Below are 23496 nucleotides of genomic sequence, written 5' to 3'. Positions count from 1 at the left end.
AGTCAGACTTCCAGGTTTTTTAGCCAAACCATAGTGTGCTAACAAGGACCTAACACTGGTTATCAAAATTTACTTCACTAAAATACATCTGTTTCAGAGGCAAAACATTTTTCATTCTGATATTTGCAGAGTGGCTTCCTGGAGCTCTATATATGTCTTTACTACTAAGCGTCAACTGATTGTGTGACTATTTTCAGTACAGAAAACAACGGGGCAGGCTTTGGGATCACCTGTAAAACCCATCACGTATACGTAGAAGCACTTCAAGGAATGTGTAAAATTCTCTGGATTTTGTGTGCATTAGTCTCCTTGAGTGTTCTCCTTTCAGCCCTTACGTAGTGTCTGTGAGATTGTAGACTTGCAGAACTGTGAGGAAGCAGTCAAATGAGGTAGAAATGTCCTTTTATGCAGCTGGCCTGAAACATGGGGTTAGGTGAGAACAAGCCTGTTTTATGGCTATGCTAGGATGAAAAACTGGATGAGCTCAAGTGCTTGAGGACTGTTGGTACGCCCTCTGCAAAGTTCATTTGGACAGCATAGCTAATACTCTAGCATGTTCAGAGTTTGAGGAGGAGGGGAAATCATAAAAACTATGATGTTTTTATGATATGGGCTGTAAGTAAACTGACTTATTTTTTTGATAGAAAATCTTGTTAAGATACTTCTACCAAAACAAGGAACGTGTCTGACTCCATTCCACTTTTCTGTGGATTCTGAAACACTGATATCATACCAGTCAGTGGAAGAAAGATCAAGTTAAGAAGATACCAGGTTTTTATGATGTGATCTTCTCATGACACTTTACACATGCATATAGGCCAAACCGAGGCAGAAAACCATGCTGTAATCTTAAGCAATGATTCTACTTTGCTGTGTTGATCACTTGTTTTAGTACTATAACCTGAACAATACTATGGCCCTACTTGTTGTGGCAGCAACCGAATTGCTACATTCTCACAGGCTAGTATGTTAAGGCAAACTGCTTGAAGGTTTCAGAAATAAAATTATCCAAACTCAGCAGCTGCTCTTACAAAGAGCTACTCCAGCCCTAAAACGGATGCAGGAAAAAGAAGCATGACAGTTGATGGCAGGAGCCTATGTAGCTGTCCCCCCTTAAGAAGCGATCTCAAGTCACTTGGTTTTATTTCAAGGTGTTGTCCTCTACGTAATGTGATTATTGCAAACAGTGTGTGTGGGGGGGGAAATCTGCAAACCTGGCTTTTTAAGGTGTTTTGCAGGAACCCTGGTGTTCCACAGGTCTCCGTTTCAGTGGGTTTTCTAGCATGGTCTAGAACATGAAAGAGCCAGAAAGAATGACTTGATCCTGAGCTCTCCAGAAGGATGCTGCTGTGGAGCTTGTGGCAGCAGAGCAGAGCAGGGGCTCCATATTCTCGAAGGCTAATGTTAGTTTTCAGTTTTCAAATATTGAGGTTTGTCAGGTCTATGTAAAAGGCTGGATCTGGAGGTGGGGAAAGGAAGAGGGTTGGTTTCAACTCCCTGCACATCTTCACAAGGTGTTCTGGGTGCTGGACTCCAGGCTGCTCTCTTCTTGCATCACTTTCCTGGTCCAGACTGCGTAGTGAGTTGCAGTTCCTGTGCGTCCTGACCACAAGAGCTGAACATCTGTCCTAAAGCTGCCCTTTGACAGGATATGGGCTGCAGTTTCTGTTTTGGTTCTCACTGTATGTGTTCCTGCAGCTATGCTTACAGGATGGACTGAGTTGGGGAGGGCTGAGATGAGAGAGTGCACGAGGAGAAGTATGTGGATCTCTTTGCATTAACTGTCTCCTTTTAATACTTGCAACAATCCTGCAGCATACATTCCTCCAAGGGTCTCAGATTTTGAGCTGATCGCTAGCACATGCGTCTGACATGCACCTGAGAGTGCAGCGCTGAATCTTGTACCTTGCTGGATTGAATCCATATCTAAAAACCTCATTCCCTTCACCAGGAGTTGAGTGTAAACTGCCTCGCCAGCTGAAGTGAGTAGTGTAAAAACTATGGCAGTCTTGCTCTGTCATAAGAGCCCGCACTTCACATGCATATATAAATATGACAGTGTTTTGATCCCACCTTGCTGATTACAACACCTTTCAGAAATCTCTCCGTGAGGAGTCTTACGGGCTGACAAATGCCTCTCGTGCAGCCTTTTCCTAAACCAGAGGCAGAGGAGCGACTCTCGAGCTTTGGGTTTGATTGCGATTTTAAAATGTACCAGGTGATCCTGCATACTGTGCAGTAAAGTAGTAGCGGTGTCTGCCCAGAATGCAAAGTAGTCTCCCAGCAAGGGGCAGTACTGCTCCTGTAGAGCAGCTCTCTGCTGCAAAAGAAAGGACTGCTTAATTTTCAAGGATGATTTTAGTGTGGCTGGAAGCCCAGAGCGGAATGGATGCTGTGAGAAGGGCTGGGTTAATATGTGTCTGTCTCTTCTGCCATCTGAAACTATACCGCTAGTTCCTGGCGTCCACTTTGTGTGAAAATGTCACGAGTTTAGTTACAGTCCATCGTGGATGGTGTGCTGCTGGCCTGCATCCTTCACTGAGTTGAAAAGCCCACAGATAGATAGATTCTTCTCTAATATAATCGTATTGACAAAGATAATGTATGGAAGGGGGAAATAAATTCTTCTGTGATGTAAAGGAGGAGCTAGATTTAAATTGGGAGAGCAAATGTGCAGAATCGGGTTTGTGTTAGAACAGTGTGCAAAGAGCTCCCAGAATAAAAATACTCAATAGAGTTTGACAATGAAATAGTTTTGTATGGGGTTCGTCTCTGATGTGGCAAGGTACAAAAGATGGTGAAGAAATAAAGCAGGAAAAATTGGTGAATGCAGCAAATGCACTTTGGACTAGGCTTGGAAGGCACCATGGACAATTTCCAGGAGACTGCAATGCTGTATCTGAAAGAGTGTTTGTGTAATTTGCTTCCCCTGGAAGGTGATGGGTTGGAACAATAAGAAAAAGATACCTAGCTGGTTTGGATATACCCCTGTCAAGATGTGCATCTTTAGGAGGGGGGAGATGAGCTCTTCACCAGGACAGCTAGGTGCCTAAAACAGTACAATCCAAATGCAAACCGACTTTTCTGTCACTCCTCCTAAATGGCCAAAAGAGGAGAGGAAGAGGGAACTAAAGCTCTCCTCTCGCTGTTTGCCCAAGCTGAAGTGTGTGAGCCCACGATCATCTGGAAAGCACTGTTCTGGAGTGAGGTGGCCCTGGCTTGTGAAGGGTGAGGTTGCTGCTCCAGGTTGTTTCTCGGAGCTGTAGTTCTTGGAGCTATTTTTACCATCAAGGATGACTTTTAGGTTGATCTTAATTTCTGATAATATTCACCCTGCACTTTACTGTGGGACATAATCATTTCAGCACAGGTAACTGGAATACAAAATTGAATCAGTGGCTTCCTTCTGCTACGAACTGAGATGAGAGCTTTCTGAGGAGTGAGAGAAGTAAAGACTCTCTAATTCTGTGCATCTAAACTTAACCCTACCCTGCACATGCACATCACCCTTTATTAAATTTACTGTAGCATCTATTGGAACGAAATTCCCAAATGAAATAGCTGGACTTGTCATTCCTGCTTCCCTGCACTTTTTCTTAATATGAGAGACTTGGAATTCAAAAGTAAGGAGGTGTGGAAGAGAAAGTAGCAAAAGCTAAGGAATCCTGTTGTTTCTTTCTGAAACATTGCACAAGTTAAAATGCTGGCTTCTGTGTAAAATATCTTCACAACAATGTCTTTTTGAATGACTTAACATCATTTGCTTTGGAGAACACTGCCTCCGAAATAGTATAAAAGTGTGAAACTAGCATGGAGAATCACTATGTTTTTTTTTTTAAAAAAAAAGATTATTTCTTATGCTAAGGAAGGGTGTGCCTGTCATTGAGTTGCGTAATGGGAAGTTGGAATGTTTAAAATTCATGATAACTGCACAGCTAACCATCATCCAAATAGTCCTTGATTCTCTCCTTTTCGTTCCGGAGTAGAAGGGTGGTGGTTAGAGGGTTTGTCATTGGAGGGAAAGGGAATTGAATATTTGAATGTGGCTTTCTTTATGACAAGGCACTAACACGACTCCCGTCTGTATTTAAATGCTGTTCCCAGGTTACGACTATGGCTATGTCTGCGTGGAATTTTCACTCTTGGAAGAGGCCATCGGATGCATGGAAGCCAACCAGGTTGCTTTACACTTCGGTCAATGCTGCTAGAAGATTTATTTTCTTTTTGGTGGGGTGGTGGAAAGCCAATGAGTCTTTTTTGAACCGTTCAAAGGAAGATGTGTTCTTGTATAATAACACAACACTGCGGTTTAAATATTGTTTCCAGAAACTTGTAAAAGGCTTAGAATTGCCAGTGTGAAAGAGTTACTGGGCACTGAATGGTCCGCTTTCCTCCCTAGTGTATGTCAGCACGCTGATCCAGAGGCTGGTAGCTGATGCACTCCTAATACAGGCTTTGGTCCTGATGAGTTTGTACTCATAGGAGAAATCTAGTTGGAAGAACTCTGCTAGCCTCTCCTGCTTGTGCGTGCACACACACATACACATGTGACTGTAGGTGAAGCCTCTGCTATGCAGCTCTGGGTCCGGTATGACTTGTACACCCCATCTTTCCATGTGCATGGTGTGTGGGAGAGACTTTTAGTTGGGCATCTCCCCATATATCCGTCTTGTCGTTTGACAAGCTGGAGTTGCATACAAAAGGTCGACCCAATGTGCAGTTGCACCTGGTGAATCTGAAGGTTTCCAGCCCTTCAAATTGCAAGGTGGCTTAAATCCCATGTGGATAAGTGCTCAAGGGGAGTCTTGCTCTGACTTGTTGCTTGATGATAGAGCTGTTGCCACCATAAAAGAACCTGATGCATAAAATTTGTCAGAGAAGGTATGGATTGCTATCTCGCACCACCTTCCCCTTCCCTTGGAACTGCAGGGATGCATCACTCATGAAAAGCCACTTAATGGTTGATCTTAATGCCTGCCTTCTTCCTCCTGATTTTCTTAAGTAAGAATTCATTTCAATTCTCTAAAGCAATTTTTACCTGAAATTCCACATCTCACTATCAGCAGAGGAGAGTCATGAGTCAGGTTTAGAGCTGGGCATGTCCAAAAAACTTACAGTTAATGAGTCTTTACAGCTGAGGTTTTGGAGGTCTCACTAAGCACTTGCATTTGCCTCTTTTTCAGTTACAGAGATACTATAGCCTATCAAAATGTTTTACACAAATAATTCTGTTGCTAGGAAAGAGCCTGGCACATTCCCAGCAGTAGAGGAGAGGGGCATAGTGAGGGAAAGATCCAGAACTGCCTATGATTTTTGCCATCAATGACAACTTTTGGTTTCCCTTCAGTGCTACAACTCCCAACTTATTATCTCGTTACTGAAAAATTTGTGATTATATGACCCTCCTTTTAATCAAAAACCTTTACATATACTTTTCCCAGTTCTGCTTGCGTGAAATAGTGTCTCCCTTTGCAAAAGCCGTTCCCAAATACCTGGGAATTCGGGAGTTCCTCCTCTTCCTGTTGTTAACACCTGCCCCTTCTCCTATGTAGAGCATCCCATGATACTTGGGCAGGTGTTTTACCCAAGTCAGGTCAGATTAGGTCCATTGCTACAGCAAAGTGCCTATAAGCACCTGGCCCTAAACCGAACAGAGTGCTTAAAGGAGCCTGGTAAATCACTGTACGCACATGCATGTGAGGAAGTTCTGGTTGGCATTCAAGTGTCATTTGTGTTGGTGCCTCCCAGCAGTTACAGTTGCCTTCAGATTGGATGGTTATGTAGCCTTTCTCCTTCTCAGCATTTGTTTAAGCTGCTGCCAGAACCTCTCTCCAAATTCAGATAATGGTCCAAAGTGTGCACTCTGCCTAACTGGACATGCTATAAACAGCTGGGATAACAAATCTTCCAATTTTCCTTTCTGCCCTACATGACTGTGCATGTGATACACGCAGAGGAGACCTGGAAGAGGGAGTGTTCGGAGGGGATCGTCTCCAATGTCTGCACATGCCAGTCTTGACCACGTTCTAGTAGTGCTACAGGAGTTCGTTGCTAGTGAAGCAAGTAATGTGTGCTTCTTGACGCGGGGTGGTCCAAGCTAGCTGAAGTCGGTCAGAAGACTTGTAGTGTCTAGATTGCCTCATACAGGTGCACTTTGATACATTGCCCTGGATTGAATTTGAAAAAATAGACTTTTAATTTAAGAAAACAAATAGGTAAGTTTTGTATCTGATCCACTGCAAGGACAGAGGCTAACTTTCAGTTCTCAGTAAAACACAAATTGAGATATTTGGAAAGAGTGATGCAATTCAGGTCTCCTTAGACAATAGATATCCCATTTCAATCCTTTTGGGGTGGAGTTATACAAGATTGGCTCCTTAGACTGAGAATTAATCCAGATTTTGGGGGAAAAAAACACTTATGTTAACTAAGACTTAGATCCTCTTGTAATTCAGTTATTTTCAGGTTATCACCTATCCTTGTCAAGACCCATTGCTTATGAGAGTATAAATAGCAAAGCAGTGTCAACTCACGGTGACATCTTAGCACCTCGCTAGCTAGCCTGCCTCTTCCTCAGTTTTCTGCAGGCTGGGAATGAGCACCTTTTACAGAAAGAGCATTTTAATGCTGTTCAATGCCTATTTAACTGCCCCAACCTAGAGAACAGTTGGTTACATCCCTATATTGTATAATTCGTATATTGTAAAGTCCTTTTCTTTTATTCAGCACAGACCAGCATTCGCTTAAGATCATTTCCAAATTTGCTGACTGCAGATTTACCAGGTCCAACTCTCTCCGTTCAGTAAGTCTAGCATGTGTATGTGACTGCTGAGATTTGAGGGGTCTTTCTATTAAATACAATATGTTAAAGAAAAACGTCAATCTTCTATGATGGCCTAACTTTGTAAGGGAGTTTCCTTCTACCTGCATGCACAGCTTCAGTGAAAGTAACTAAAATAATCCCCTTATTAATTGCCTTCCCTTGTTGACTGTTACGGTGGCAATTTATTACAGCTCAAAGGTCCGATCTAACGTATACGAAACGCAGTGGATTGTCATTACTGTTAGGACAGAGGTGTTACCCTGCAGGTTTTACCGAGCAAAGAGCCGGCTGTCCTGTCTTTGGGCTGGCCCTTTGCAGGTAGGGAAGACTGGCTGTTGAGTTGTTTTGCAGGACCCAAGTGCAGCTACTTGTTTCAGCTTGATGGTTGTGATGGTCCTGTTGGTCTTTTGGCTGAAGTTGACTGTCATTTGACTTTTATGAGAGTTTTTTTTTTGTCATGATCTGCTTTTCCTTTGGGGAGGCAAAAGTATTTTGAGTGGAAAATGGGATTTCTCTCTGCTAAGTTATAAGGGTTGTCCTAAATAATCTTTCTCTTTATTCTTGTTTTCAAAGGTTGTAGTATGTTATGTGGTTTATTTCCATGTTTCCTTGGCATTCACTTGGCACAGCCCCCAGTGCAATAGTTGGCTTCTTGGGCGACAGCTTTGGGAATACACCCTGTGGCTTTTGTTCTCGGTATGCAGTGGGGTCCATTTGAGTACCTGAATTCTCTTTTCTCCTCCTGCTCCATCTGTAAGAGCAGCACACACAAAAAGCTCATTCTTGGGTACAAGAAAGTCAGGTGGGAAATTAAGTACCCTTTAGTTACTGTCATGTGTGGTAAAGGCTGGTGAAGGAGGAGAAATTGAGGGAGTCTCTGCTATGTGGTTCTTTTACTGTCTCCACTGAGGTGGAGCTGCTTGGGATGCACATAGAAGCAAAAGAATTGTTTTGAAGACTGGGAGCAAATTAGTTTTGACAGATAGTACAGTAGTGTCTTCAATATTTTCTCAGACTTCAAACTTAGCAGTACTGGTAGCATAAATATTTCCTAGCTTTCGTTTCTAGTAATTAACAACTTCCTGCTCCTTCCCTCCTGCTTCTTAGGCAGGAGGTGAAATGCATAAATTTCTAAAAATACGTGCTTTCTAAGCTAGGCAGGAGGTCTGCAGGCATGTGCTGGAGCAATCATCCCAAGACCTGCTCTTGTACCTCCTGCCCAGAGACCTACATGTGTTGAAGAACAATTCTGCACTGTTGTGCAGCTGGACCTTTGGCCGGACACTGCACGACTGTTGTAAAAATGACGGTACATGAAAGCTCTTGCTTGCGAGTGTAAAATGCAGCATACACAGCAGATAAGCCTGCAGTCTGCCCCTTCTATAGGGCTGAAGTTGTATCCTAGAGCACTCACTGGCAGAGCTAAGCCTAAGAAACAGCCTTGTTTCAGTAGTTGTCACTACATGAAGCTCTTTCCTGGACAAGATGGTGTTTGACATACTGCTCCTTTGACTTAGTTTGTAGATGGTATTTTGCCCTGAGCTCAAACTTGTCTGTTTGAGATATTCCTTGGCCGCATGACCAGGATGCAGATGCACCAGTGTGTGTAACTGGTTCCAGTTTTGCTTGCTGAGTGCAGTGATACCCTTACTCCCTGCTTTTTACTCCCTGCAGTGCTTTTCTGCATATTAAGTGAGCATAACTTCTAGGACAGATCAGACTTCACAGGTCTTTTACTGTAGCTGGTGTTAAATTCTGCAAAAGGCTCTAATAACCAGACAAAGCCTGTGCTGGAGATATTTGCAGTAACCAGCCACAACTTTATGTGGATTCCCAGGTAAATACTGAAGAAGCTTATGGTACCCTGAGAATTCCTCAGCTCTAATAGCATGTGAATATTTCTTGAGGCCTACTCCTGTGCTAGGTGCAAGAAGCAGATTGCAATTTGTGAGAGAAAATACATGCCCAAACATAAAATCATTGCGGGGGGGGGGGGGGGGGGGAGGAGGAGGAGGATATATTGAGTTGTGAGGTCTGGGATTTTTGTCTAGAATCTGCAAAATGCCCTGAGTAGTGGAAGATAACACCCACTTCGAGTGTATTTCCACTAGCTACCTGGCAGCCATCATTTACTTGACAAGTCGCTCTGTCCTATATTAACGTTAACCTGTGCTTGGATGTAGTGAGTATGAGTGAGCCTATCTACAACTACACTGAAATCCATTTGCCTGGTGGTCTAGGAGTGCTTGAGATGGCCTTGCTTTTAATATTTTCTCCTGGGATTGTCAGCTGACATGTTGTCTTCTGTTTTTCTTGTATCTACTAGGTGTGTGGATTTTTCACAGGTTGTATCATTAGAGTGCATCTTCTTTTTCTGCTGTTAAGCCTCTCCTGCTTTTAACTGTGTGGATTTCTAGAGTAACTTCTTAGAGCCTTCTGCTCAGAGTGTCCACAGAGAGAGGAAGGAGGCCTTTATACCTAGGCTGTCTTTCTCTATCAACATCTTAATCATTTAGCAAACGTGCATGTTAAGGAATAATTCTTTCATGGCTTGGTGACTTGTGGAAAGTTCCCTGTTCTAGGCTGCCTTGTAATTAGATGAGTGGGTTTCCAAGCAGCACAGCAGATTTGCTCTCTCGTGTCTGATTCACTGTTTGACCTTGTCATGAGCTTGCCCTGGTCTTACGTCGATGAGGCTGACACACTGAGTCAGTTGTTTGTTCGTTCCCACTTGTTGTGTCTTGCTAACCATGGCGTTGTAGTCATTTAATTTGGGTTGTAAGCCACTGAGGTCGGTAAGGAAGTCTGCAGAGGCACCTAATGCGGGTTGAAAGCTTGCCTGTGAATAAGCAGTCGGATCCGCCCGTGTTGACCTGTGGCAGGTCGCATGTGTGGGTTTTACATGTGTATATCCTGCAGTAGTGCTGTGTATAAAAGCACTGCCTACATCTGTGATCAGAAGGGCTGACCTAATCTTTGTGCGTCTCAGAGATCTTCTTTGTGCAGAGAAGGGATTCTGACATTGTAAAATGTAACTACCAGAAAATTCTGGTTAATTAACTGTACTGACAATACTTCTCTTGAGTTTTTTTCCCCGTCGTTTCAGCAGTTCAAGATCTCTTGAATGCTCTGAGTCCCTCTGAGTCTTTCTCCCTTTGGCACAGGAGGTCTTATGAGATCTTCTGCCAAGGACTTCAGACCCATCCTTCAGCCAGTGATAGCTGCTCGTCAGCTTGGGTTTTTTTGCCCTTCCTCAGACAATACTACAGACACCTTCTTGGCAGCTCTGTTCTGCCCTGCCTCAGGAAGCAAACCTTGCTAACCAACTTATTTTAAAATAAGTGTGCTTTTAACCAGAAGAGTTGTGAAGCTGCATCTGCTAGCTTTACTCTTTTGATGCCAGCTTGCCATCTGCCTTGACTTCCCTCCTCTTCTTCGTTCCGGCCTCACCTTAGCAGTGTGACGAGGATTGTATGCTTTGCTGCTGCCACTGCTAAACTCCTGCTCCATAATGGGATTCTCCCAGTGAACAGCTTCCGGGAGAACTATTTGGATCATGTAGCAGATGCATAAGCAGGGCTTCCTTAGTATCTCTGGTTTCTGGCAGAGACACGTGACACAGCAGTGGACATCTCTGGACTCAGGCATTGCTGACTGTTGCAGAATTGCCTGTTCCAGGTGCTGAAGTTCACTTGGACTGCTCTATAAATAGGTTATTCCAGGTAAAATATCTTTCCCTACCCTCTCCAAAATGAAATTGCGCTCTCCCTCTGTCTTTGGACAGTTGTCTTCTGGTTGCTTGCAGTTTTCTTGCTGGTTGACATTAACAGATATGTGCAGTGGTGTCACTCTGAACTATCCCTTCTTTCCTCGTAGATCTCAAATGTCTCATTGATCAAGTGATTTCTCTATTGAGATAGGTGTTTTATTTAAAGTGCCAGGAGCTTGAGTTGGCATGTGCTAAGGAATAATGTGATTACCTGAAGTTTTGTTTAAATAACTTCATTCATAAGTGGTTGCCAAGATAAGTGTCCAGGCTTCCCCACTGGCTGATTTATGATGTGATTTACAAGTACTTGCAGTGCTTCATTCACTCCCCTTGGGTGCCACCTGGTGCTGTGTAGCCTTTAAAGGGGGCTGGCATGGATAGTCCTTACACTGGTGGCTCAAAGTGAGGAACCAGTGTTGTGCAGCTACGCCTTTGGCTGAACGTGGCATGGTTGTTGTAAAAATGATACATGAAAGCTTTGGCTTGTGAATGTGAAATGCCGTATACACAGCAGTTAAGCCTGCTCTCTCCAGTTTTACAGGGCTAAAATTATATCCTAGAGCATTCACTGGCAGAGAAAAACCTAAGAAGCAGCCTTAATTCAGTCATTGCCAGCACATGAAGCTCTTTCCTGGATGAGATGTGTTTGGCATGCTGTTCTGTTGACTTAGTTTGTAGGTGATACTTTGCCTTGAGCTCAAATGGTATACTCCTTGGCTGCGTGTGCAAGGTGCAGATGCTCACTCTGTGTAACCCTCGGGTCTTCTCCTCCTCATTTGTTAATGGAATATCCTGGTGTCAGGACGGAAAACGTAGTCACAGATACTATGTATAAATGCAGATTCACCTTAAACAAAGGGCAAAGTTTATCCAAGAGTGTGGGCTGTCCCTCCTCCCGGGTTATATGAGGTTTATCATGTTTACATTTGTGTGTGTTTGACTTTATAGGAAGCTCTGTAGAAAATCCAAATACAATGTTATGTAACCCTTTGGAAGGTGTTTATCACTGTAGTGGTAAACAATGCTTCAGAGGTATATGGTAGCTCAGGAGTGGTACTAATAGTGGCTTGGAACAGACTGATAGCTTGTGTATGTAGGCAGATGATGATTTCAGAAGAGGAAGTAAAATCCCTTGATCAAGCTCCTGTTTGAAAATTAGTAGGACTCACATCAATAATTTGTTTTGATGCTATTGAAGTCATCCGTTAAGTAAGCTGAAGATTAACAAAGCTGCAGTGTAACAAAGTTACACTGTCAGAAATTCCCTTTGCACTCTTGAAGGTGGATGGTGGTGATATGACTGAAATTACTTAAAGGAAATACAGAGGCAGTGGGAGGGAAGCATCTGTGTATAGGTTCAGCTTGCACGCATAATCGCGTAACACAGGATAGCTTTCATTTCCAGAGCAAGATTTTCTATCACAGTTTTGCTGTACTAGTTTGCCCAAGACCTGTCACCACGAAAGAGATGGCAATCCTTCTCAGCCAGCTCCCAGCAATGTCAGGGGCAATGCCAGATGCCAGACGTATTGCAGGGCTCTTAAGCCCAATTATACCATTAAGAGGCAAGTTTTGTCCATCTGAGTCATTTTGCAGATTTGTGAGCACACCAAAATGTTGCTGCATTTTTCACTTGATGAGGTTTTTTTTGTTAGCTTCAGCATCAGAACTGTTTATTGACGCTTTTATGCTGTCGTGGTGGTTTCATTCCTTGATGCATGAGCTGTTGATGTTGGATTGCTTGGAACAGGAAAAGAAGAGGTGGAGTCTAGAGGCTGAAAAAAAAAGTCAAAATGTGCATGTTCCCTTGGATCAAGGAAGGCAGAAGCACTGTTTTCTCTTCCTAGAAGAGAAATGGTCAGGCTGCTTTTCTGCAGAACTGTGGGATCTATCTATGGGATAGACAGCATGAGGTGGAAAGCTCTTAAGAATGTGGGTTTGGTCTGTTTTTTCCCAGTTGAGTTTGTGATGGACTCTTATAATATAAATCAAGGAAACTGGGTTTTTTTGAATTGGTGTACATTCAAAAAGAATACCTTGAATTTTCCCACTTCTGCTGAGATGATGAGAATCTTAAGTAAAAGGCTAAGTACAGATGTTCCATAGTTTGAAGATGCAAGATCAAAACTCTGGGAAACAGTGGACAGTCAGCAACTTTGATTTGAGAATTTCTGCTTCCACATAAGTTTGACTGTAACTATCTTGGGGATAAGGTTTTTGACTAGTAATGAAATACGAGTAAAGTGGAAAAACAGGGGCTGAAATGCCTGAATGGACTATGGTGTCTGTTATCCACCAGTCACAGGGCACAAGAAAACAGGTCTTAGCGTAGAAAGGCACACAGCGTTGTCCACCTCATTCGCCTGCAAGCCATGAGATGTCTTCAAGGCTCTTACTGAAGCTGTAGTACCTACAGAAAGTCACAAAACGCCACTGTATGCTGCAGGAAGAGCTCAGAGGTGGTCAAGAGCAATGCCAATATTCTTTCTGCGCCAGATGAGAGAACGTGTCAGGTGAAAGGATGCAGAGCGTGCTGTGAGAGGACTGTCCTCAGCCCGTCAGAGGAAAGGCTTATACTTCCAGTCCTCCTTTATTATTTGAGAGTGGGAAAATTTCTTTTTGCATCGTATCTGGTGGCCTCTTTAACCCAGTGTGTGAATAGTACAGCAACTGGATATCTGGAGGACCTCAGTACCACTGTGTGACTAGTTTGCTCCATCTTTAGCTATGAATGCTCCCAGAAAACGACAAGTGGGGAAAACGCTGAAACTGTGGGATTGACCTATAGCAATGAAATGTCTGATGGAAAGTAGCATTTTGCCTTAAGGATTGTTTTGCTGCACTGCTTTGCACTGCATGTGTGCGTTGACAGCTACCAGATGTTACATCCAAATGTCCTCCTGCATCTCTTACCACTTCACACCATCTGTAAGTTTAGTCAGTCATGTTTTCTGCAGGATGAGCGAACAGCTTCTAAAAGTAGATTCCCCAAAGGACAGTGATTGAAAATCAAATGTCATGTAGTGAATTATACTTTTAATGAAGTTCAGGGTTGTAAAGCTGTAAACATAGGATGTAAGTTGAGAGCATGAGATCTCTGAAAGCATCTTTTTAGAACAAGAAGAGCAAAATATTTCTCTCCTGTTCTCAAAAGCAACAAGGGAAATCTTAGTTTTTGTGACATAGAGTAGATATCTTAGCAGAAAATTAGCAACGTTCAAATGGGCTTCATATACCTAATTTGAGCCAGGATGGCAGTAAAAACCCAGGCAAACTTTTCCTGTACTTTTCCATCAAGGATCTCAGGAGCAGAGTTAAATGAGGAAGTGATTTTAAGTCCTCAGAACCTAATATCTGTTTTCTTGCATGGAAAATCAGGTTGTGAGATCTCACTAAGACTGTGTTAAGCTGTACATTAATTAAGCATTTTAGTGTTTATAGTCCTAGATGAAGGCCTGCCTGGCTCTTCTCAGCTTTGGTATCACTAGAGAGCAGGGCTGGGGCTTTATTTTCCCGCAGCGATGTGTTCTTCTGTGCTTAGTCCGTGTGAGATGAATATTCAACCTGTACTGCTGCCTACTTCTCTGTCCATTGTACTAATTTAACTTTCTGATTTTCTTGCTTCCAGTGTGTCCTGGGTCAGTCATTAAATATAAGAAATGAATTCCAAAATGTTTAACATACAGCCCTTCATGGTAGGCATCCCTAGGTGATGGAGTCCTGAAAGAGATTCAAGTGGTAATAACCATGCCACCAGCTACTGTGCTGTTTATGTGACAATTTAAGAGGATGTCTGTGCACGCTGTTTTCCCCTACCCAATCCACGAGGTCCAGCCAAGCTGGGGCACTTCTGACACAATGGGGAGCATGTTCCTTTCCTTCCTTGGTGTCAAGGTTACCACAGAAACTGATTTCATGCACACTGATCTTGTTGCCTTCGGGCGAAGGATTGAGCTAAGCTGTACGTGGAGTGCACCAGTGTATACTGCACCTGAGCCAAGCTGAAAGTAGAAACTCCCTTCCTTCCAAAGAGTTCAAATAACTCTGTTCTCACGCTGCCAGATGTCTTGTACAAATAGTGGCCAAAAAGTTTAAAGCAGCGGGAGTTCGCTGGATCAGCTCCTGAGAAGAGAGTCCTGAAGAGTATTCTCTGTTCAGGTGTAGAAATCTGTTCAGCTGCCAACCTGAAGATGTGCCAGTTGCTTTACAGTTCTGTCCAAGCATGACTGTAAGGATCTGTGCTTAGCTTTTGGACCGACTACCTCACGGTTACAGTGGTTATCATTCAGAAAGCAGAGGTAGCATTGCACTGCCGGTGTTTTTCCCCGAGCAGCTGACTCCGGTCTTTCTCTTATTCTTTTGGAATGAGCAGCAGGCACCCTCTTTTGCTATTAACTGGGAGGTAAAGAAATGACATTTCTAAGGGCAAAATTTCTCATCTACAAGAGTTGCTGCTTCCTGACCAGGGTTTTGTGTCTCTTCCTTCCTGCAGGAAGGATGTCCTGCAGGGAGCTTGCCTGAGCACTGACTGCAGAGAAGACGCTGCCCCTGATAGCTCTGAGTGCATAATTAAATGAACTTAGAAGGGAGTTTTGAGGCATGTCTGGGGGAGAGGAGCCTTTGAACTGTTCTGTTGCCAGTTTACACTCTGTGTATTCTTAACAAACATTTACTGCTCTGCAGTACATCCTGCGCTTTGCTCACCACGCAGGTCAAGCTATGTTGGAACTGATGTGTAATCTGGTTAAATGTCTTGGTTAAAAAGGCATGTTTTGATTTTGGTGTGGAATCTTTAAATCAAATACACTGAATGATCTAGGAATAAATTTGCTCCATGAAGACTTTTTTCCAGCATAGCTTTCCCATGGGATTGATCTTTATCCAAGTAGGGAGCTGGGTCTTTCCTCCTTGTCCCTACAGTTTCCTATAGCCCTTGCTAATTGTAGAGTCCCCCTGGGGGAAGCACGCAAGAAGGGCTTGGAGTGGATTGGTGCATGCAATTGCATTGTGCTAATGTGTTTAATTCTTACATTGTTTAACTGCAGTACGGGATGAGATGACCTTTGAACAAGAAGGTGGCTATATAAATACTGAGAAATATGTCAGGCACTAGAGCAACAGTTTGGAAACTTTAAGCATGCTCTTCAAATAGAGCATACAACCTGATTTACAGTATTTTAGGCACTGGCACAGGTTTTTGACTTGCACGGCATTCTTAGCTCACCCTGTAACAAGTCCTTAACCACCTGGGTGTACTTCTTAAAGCTGTGGAACAGGAGCCCAGTCAGTAACACCAACGCATAAGACTTGCCCCCTTTAGAGCCTTTAACTCCTGATGTCCCCATGGTAGGTGAATGGTAGCTGAAGGGTCTGCTGTGCTTTAACGGGATCAAAAACTTTCAGAGTCACCAAAACATTCATATCACGTTCTGCCCAAAGCTGACCCTATGGCCTGTAAAGTCCCAGGCACTTGCACGTTGTTCGCTTCCTCAAGCAGCAGCACAGAGCTGTTGTCTGTCTTGAAGCTGTAAGTGGGAGTTTGCCTGTGCTGACTGTTTTGGTGGTGTTCTCTGCGCAGGACTCTGTACGCTGATAAGCGGAGCACATGCTACATTTAACACATAAGCACTTTGAGTTTCCTAACTTTAAAGTGAATTGGAGTTCAAAAGCAGAGCAATAAAATGTAGAGAGCTGGCATAGTCTGGGAGGGAGCTTGTGTGTGTATTTGCAAAAAAAGGTGTCAATTGGGGGGCGATGAGATGTAGCAAGATACTGACTCAGAGTATGAGTGGTATCCAGGGAATTTATCAAAGGATAAATTGAAGGAAGAAAATAGATGTCTCGGCAGGGTAGATATGATGCCTGTGGAAATAGGAACATACTTAAAGGATGCTGGAGGAGACTGGTGACTTCCGTTAAAGGACAAATGACCTGGAAAACCAGGAAGAAAGGGAGGCCCAAGGAAGGCCATCTGGGAGCAAGTAGAAGTGGAAAGTTGTGTGTCATAGAGATGGTCCCAATGTAAGTGGGTAATAAGTTTTGTGTGAAAGGGGCTTGATCCTGTCTGGGATAATATAATCCTTACATAGCATCTTGATTTGCTATATTTAGCTCCTACATCTTAGCACTCTTCTCCTAATGCCTCAGCTCTGTGTTAGTGCCAATTTTGTTTGATGTGCCCATCAGTGCTGTGCCTGAAGCTGAGACCTGTTAACTTAGCATTGCTAAGACATCATTGGGGTCTTAGTCTCAGGCCTTGTCTGACTTTAAAGACCTTTTTTGCTCTGAGCAGCCTGTGCTGATTGGTTTTTGGATCACTTTTGAAACTAATGCTTCGCTGCTGAATGCTTTGAAGTAATGCTGTGTGCTTGTCAGCTCCGTAGCATATTTGACACACAGGAGGCAAACGTCCACCTTTCTAGGTGACCACTAATGCAGTGTCTATGCAAGATTCATTCCAGCGCTGGTCTTGATAGACCCTGAGACCTGTAATAATACATAGCGAGGTCGCTTGCATCCACTTGGCGATGTAACCGTTCCCCAGAGATTCACGACTTTGCAGACCATCCTCTTCCTCAGCATATCTTGAATCATCAGTCTTAGCTGTCAACTGCTCTGCAGTAGAGTATTGGACACCAATAGGTCAGGCCAATAAAAAGAAGTTGCTGAGCGGCAAATGGTTAGGGAGCAGGAGAGGGAGGCTGAGAGCCTTTGAGGAAAGTACCACTGCATCCCTGCTCCTTTTTCTGTCCTGTAGGAATTTGCTTATAGATACTGTTCCTGGAGGAAACACCAGATCAATTGTAATATCATCAGGCTGGATTGTTCTCATTTATTTCTTCAGCTCTCCCTGTCATGCTCTGTTTTTCTAAATGTTCAGTTACAGATGGATTGTGGTTTGTGAGTTCACAGCTGTTCTCAGCTGCTTTTTGTCAAAGGTGAGCGGATGCATTGCCTGTTGCTCTGTAGAGTTGGGTCTCTTGTACAGCAGCTGCCAAGAAGCCTGGAGATAAAAACTTCAGCATATGGAAAAACCAGGGTGAAAAGCCAGTTTCTGTGGCTGAAATGTTCTCTTTTTTGAAAGCCATCCAGCTGGTCTCTTACCTTGCCTGGTGTCTTGCTGCTGGCCTCTAACCCTATCTGCAGAAGCTATTGCCTCATGAGTTTCACTAGCAGCTGGAGATGTGCAGGGTAGAGGGGCCTTTGCTGTTTGATCCTGTCTGATTGTTTTTGTGTACAGTTGAATACCTTAAGGGAGAGAGCACTGTGCTGCTCTTGCCAGCTTCCAGCAGTCTTGCCAGATTCCCTACATCTTTTGTACTGAGACAGCAACCAGACCAATAAAACGGGGTGAGACTATGTAATTTAGATTGTGCTGTGGTTGTGGTTGTTAAATTTGTTTTTGTAATCCATACTCCTAACCGAGGAGGAGAAAAATCTGAAAGCGGTCTGATGTGCAACTGTAAATAGATAGCGCAACTTCAGCTGTCAGCCTGATCCAGCCACTTGTCTCCCTGTCCCAGGCCAGGATTGGAAAATATCCTGAGGCTGGTAGGAGCTTGCTGTTCTAGGAAGTGCTGCTGTGACTATAGGCTCCCTCCACACTCTCAGCCAGCTTTCCTTCTCCTCTGCCTCTAAGGATACTATCTAGGCTCCCCAAGGCGACAGAAAAGAAGCTGTTAATCAATTTTAATCATTTTAAAAATGATTGTTTTATAATGATTAGTGGCAAACCATCCTAATTATAATAAATACACATCAGAAGGCTGAATTAACATCATATAAGTGAGGTTAATTCTGGTATTTTAATTTGGTTGCTTTGCTGTGCTGCCTGTATGTGTTCTTTTGTAATCTTTGTATGCAATTTTCTGTTTGCAAATGATATTTTCAGTTCATTTTTAACACTGGAAATGTGTCAGTCCTCTACCTTGGTCATTACTTAGCAAGATGGATGCTAGAGCCTTTCAGTTTGTGGAACAGATATTTTCCGTTTAATTCAAGTGTGTGAACAGTATAAAGGAATAATCACCAGAACGGTGTTCAGTTTTGCGTGTGAGCCAACAACTTGAGGTCTGAATACAGCTCACTTGTGCTGCACGCATCTTCTTAGAGGAATGTGGGGATATTGCTTCCTGCATTCTCGTGATTGCTGCTCATTGCTTATAGCCAGGGAGGAAAACTTGGGCTTATTCACTCATCAATCTGGGAGCTCCACAGCTGAAATTTGGATTTGGTTCCTAGGAATGACCAATACAGCTCCTGGCATGTGGTCCATGAAGCTGGGAATGAGAGTTGTCTGTGCATTGAGTTAGGTACTTGTGGCCCTTCTTGGGATGAGGGACTGTAACGGGCAGTTACCATCCTAGTGGACGAACTGGAGCTCATCTGCCTTCTTCCACAGCCAACCACAGTAGCAGTGTTTGCTGCATCTGCATTTCCATGTGGTTTGACAGCCCCTTTGGTAGCTGTTGCAGCATGACCCATGGAGTATTCTATCCAAGAATACTTGGATAGAAGTCAGCTCATGGTTAACAGGCTCCAAAGTGAGATTTTAAAAAAATTTTAAGTGGACAAATTTGGTTAAAGCAAGACAGGTTTGATTTGAGGGACTGTGCTGTAATCCAAAAGCTCTCGACATTTCCAAGTTCTTCAGGCCGCACTTGGAAGCTCTGTAATTTCTTCAGAGAAAGAGTTTGGGAAGACTTTGACATAGGTGATTTGTATCTTTCTGTAACCTCAGTCTTTGAGAGCGTGGAGACTCTACGTTGGTGAGTTCTCTTGTTTCTCAGACCCCAACTATCGTTGTTACGAGGTTGACAAGCATGAAAAAATATCAGCATGGCAAACATAAATGCTAGCTGGGAGATGAGCAGTTGAAGGGGTAATTGCTAAGACTATTAGTCGTGCCTGATCTGCTGTAAAGTCTACCTCATGGTCCTGTCAGTAGCCTCATTGCGTCTGTAGGAGTCATGGTCTCTTCCAGTGTGGGAAGAAGGTATCCAAAGCCTTCCAAGTCAGTGATCTTTGCTCATTTATTTGCAGCACTTAGTAACACACACCATTTCCCCTGCTCATTTGAGTTAGCTATGCTCTATCCGGAGCAGGAGGCAAGCTTTTTTCATTGCTATAGTCATATGACTGCAAAAAGGTTAAATGAGAGATGATTTAGAATCAAGTCTCCTGAGTGGTCATTACATTTGCTAGGACTATGGTCTGTTTTTGTCTTACAGTTAGGATTATCTTTACCATTTAGATAATACTGATACTCATTTAATGCTTTTATCTAACTGCCTTTAATGACGAAGAAGCTGCTGTAGTAAAACTGATGTCCCGTTTCTGAAGCTGCATGACCAGATGATAAGCTGTCTCCAAATTTCATCATCTGCGGTGATCATGGCTAAGGCATGTTCCCTTTTTCTTTTCCCTCTGTTGAAGTAACTTCTTTTCATTTCCAACTGGCTCTTGTGTTTCGAGGGATCTCTCTCACTAATGGATCCCTGTTCACTGAGGGGCACCAAGACATTGTTGCATGTGCTTTCCCCAAACAGGCTTTGCAGTTTCATGGCATGGCTCTTGAACAGCCCTGTGATGGGATTGCTCAGTTGATTGGCAACTACTGTCAGTAATATTTACATAGTAGGTTATTGGCAGTTTTTATTCCAAGTGATACACATTTTTTTTAGGAACTTTGGTTGAAATGACTTTTATTTTCCATTATATCGCCTAGAGTGAAAGCCAGTATTGTATCTTCAGCATACCTCTAAGTGATAAAAGATGTATAATTGTATTTGAAAGACAACTAACAATAACATAAAACATTGATTTCCAGCAGTAAAAGTGTTGATGCTCTGTTTTGATTAATCTGAAAATTCAGAGCCAAAAGCAAAAGCTGCTGGTACCCTTCAAAAGCTTGGCGTTTCCATCGCTGAGGAGCTCTGTGTTCTAGTACTGCAGAGCTGTAGTGCCTTTTAAACCCTTCCCTACTGAGTCAACTGCATGCTTACTGTTAATTTTGAAGGAGAAGCTCCTTACTGGGAGGACTAGAGAGATATTTCTTTAGCAAAGTGATTTAAAAAGAAAAGGCTGAGTTGCTCATAAGTACAGCATGTTGAAAATCCTACAGAAGAAGAATTAACAAGTACAACACAGGTGAGTTGCTTAGAGGTCCGTGATAAAACAAGTGAATAGAGAAGAGCTCATTGCTATCTGGGTAACATCGTGATGTGGCATATCCTTGGCTTGCTTTATTTATTTATTTTTGCCAGCGCTGTTCTTGAAACATTCTGATACTCTTTGTAGCTTCACAAAGATCTGCTCAGTTGGAACTGGTGAACAGAAAGTTAATGAGTTTAATCCAAAACATTTTGTGGGGAAAAGGAACAAGATATGACTAAATAAGAATAAGCAGTGACAAGGTTTAGAGGAAATAAAGGTTTTGAAAATATCCGGGCTAGAATCTCGTAACAAAATGGGGGAATGAGGGATTTAAAGTCATTTGAGATGCTGGATCGTGACAATGCATGTCCTAAATGAAAGACACATTTTGGTGTGATTAAATGATGATTGCAACCTTGAAAATGACTTTATTAACAGGAAATCAGAGCTTGAAAAAATGAGCAGGCAATCAGCAGGGTGTTAAGGAAATTAGTAATTATGCAAGTGACACCTTTTGCAGTCTCTGAGAACTGAATTTACAGCAGGGACCAGCACCACATACACTTAAAAAAAATAAACTTCTGTAAAGAGAAAAATAAGAGCTTTTTGGCAAGTTGTCCTCAACAGCTGGTGGAAGAACGAAGCTATGTGATGCACTTGTCCTAACAGCAGAAGGGTCCTCAAATGTCTTGTGCTTGTTCCCGAAGCTCGTCAGATGGACTCTGGCTCTCTTGCCGATGGCTGGCTGAGGTTTCCAAGGACTTGCCCAGGCTCGCAGAGAGCAGGCGCAGCTCTGCTTGCAAGGATGTGCACCCTGCCTTCTCTCCCTGCCTGTGCGTGGTCAATCTTCTGCGGCTGGCGCTGGCATTTCTAGCCATCTCTCTCCTGCCGCTGCCTGTCTTTGAGTGTGTGATGTGACGGGTGCCCTGCCTGGGAGAGGGAGCACGTCCATCTTGAAGGGGCTGACACAATCCCGGTGGGAGAGCCTTGATTCCCACTTCCCTGTCTTTCTCACTTAGCGTTTGCTCGTGTGCCTTAAAGCCCCAGGTACAAACCTTTGCCTAGACGTGTTAAAAAAAACCCAATACTTTATGCTGTGAGTAGCTCCTGAGTAGGTTGCTTGTGTCTGGGGTTGCAGACACAACTGTGCTCTGGGCAGCTCTCAGCCAGGTCTAGCAGTAGCTCAGCTTTGTAGAAGGGAAAGGCAAATCCAGGCTGGAAAGCAGGGTTTAAACAGCTGGATAGCAGAAAGGAAACCTTTTATGTGTTAAATGTATATAGGCCTAGGGGGAACAGTATGGCCTTGGTCCATAAAAATCAGGCTACAGAGGAGGGGAGGTGATGAAACCCTGCTCTAGGGAGTGGGCAGTGCCAGGTGGGCACCTCTTTCTGTGGTCTGCAACTTTCTCTGCTGTGTTTTTTCATAGGGGCTAAAGGATTATTGTTGTGCCATTGCTGAGTGATGCCTTCCTGTAAACTCTTCCCTCCTTCCTTCCTTGTTTCGTAGCATCTCGGTCACATTCACCACAACAATAAATGCATGGCTCTATCATAAGTTTTGAATATTAACTCTGGGAACTTGTTTTCTTACATTCGTGGTTTGCTCTGTGGACCCTTGAGTGACTAGATTCCTGGGTCAGAGTACTGAGGAAGCTATTTGCAACTCCCTGACACCGCTCTGCACCATTGAGAAATGGGCCAGAAGAGTGACTGCTCCCTTGGAACCTGGGAGAAGTGGGTCTAAGTCTCATTATTGTCTTGTGATGCTTGTGGTAAAGGCAGACAACATGGCTTGGCTGGTCTTTTATTTTTTCTCCCCAATAGTAGCTCATACAAGAGCAGCAGGTATAATGTACAGAGAAGCTTGAGATGATCCCCAGCCTTGAAAGATCCTACATGACTGAGAATAATCAGCTCCTGGGAATCAGTAGGGAGCCTCTCATGGAGCTGCGTCCAGGCCAGCTGCCATGAGATGGGTATGGCTGACTGTGAGCAAAGACTTGTTTGTGGAGAGATGTATTGGCTGTGCATGGGATGTGCTGGGCACATCCCCCTTCCATGTGCCAACTGGAGAGGAGTATAGAAGTGCTCCTGTCTGTGCACTGGCACATACTGGAACTGAATCATAGCGTTGTTAGAGAGCTTCTCTCTTTAGGGGCTGTGGCCCTTTTTCAAAACTAAAACATCAGCATCTGAAATTTCCTCTCAGACTCCCTGTAGCACCTGCGTGCAGGCAAACATTGGCTGTGCCGAGTGCCTTCCCTGGCTTGGAGCAGGTTCAGCGTCAAACATGCTACGTGTCAGGTGTTTGAGAGCTGAGCTCCATCAGGAGCCACGTCTGCTCTGTGTGTTTGCTGCTCGGCCTGTGTCCTGTGTGCCTGGGCACAGGCCATGTCTGCATCTGATGAGCACCACTGGGAACTTCATGGCTCACCCCTTTCACAGCCAGTGACCTTGCTGTGTGCTGGCATATTTTCTTGCAGGAAAGTCAGGGTCTCATGAATAACATGAAGACTAACCCAAGTACCACATTTCTCTCATTTTGATGGTATTTTCCCTTGTATTCCTCCTCAAGTAGCTGCCTTGATCCCAGTCTGATGGTAGCTAGTGTGAAGGAGGCTGTCAAGCTGCCCGTTTCCAGCATGTGGACAAAAGCAAGTTAAAGCAGTGTCCATCTTGTGCTTAGGTTACTCCATCCATGCTCTTCCTGGGAAGTGGCAAAGCCTCTTTTGCCCAGTTGCTTTGGAGC

General features: G+C 43.7%; 1 protein-coding gene across 4 annotated transcripts in view; it reads left to right on the top strand.

Annotated features, from left to right (window-relative positions):
- Nucleotides 1-23496, top strand: part of RBM6 (RNA binding motif protein 6) — a 62229-nt gene that overhangs the window by 20680 nt on the left and 18053 nt on the right. For all 4 annotated transcript variants that reach the window (XM_062585572.1, XM_062585573.1, XM_062585574.1 and 1 more), the window contains one exon: nt 4105-4178. In XM_062585572.1, coding sequence (XP_062441556.1) covers nt 4105-4178 — 74 coding nt within the window. The remainder of the gene's footprint in view (nt 1-4104; nt 4179-23496) is intronic.

The sequence above is a fragment of the Rhea pennata genome, chromosome 12, assembly GCF_028389875.1.
Source record: "Rhea pennata isolate bPtePen1 chromosome 12, bPtePen1.pri, whole genome shotgun sequence".
Classification (NCBI taxonomy): Eukaryota; Metazoa; Chordata; class Aves; order Rheiformes; family Rheidae; genus Rhea; species Rhea pennata.
This window is presented reverse-complemented; position numbering and strand designations above follow the sequence as displayed.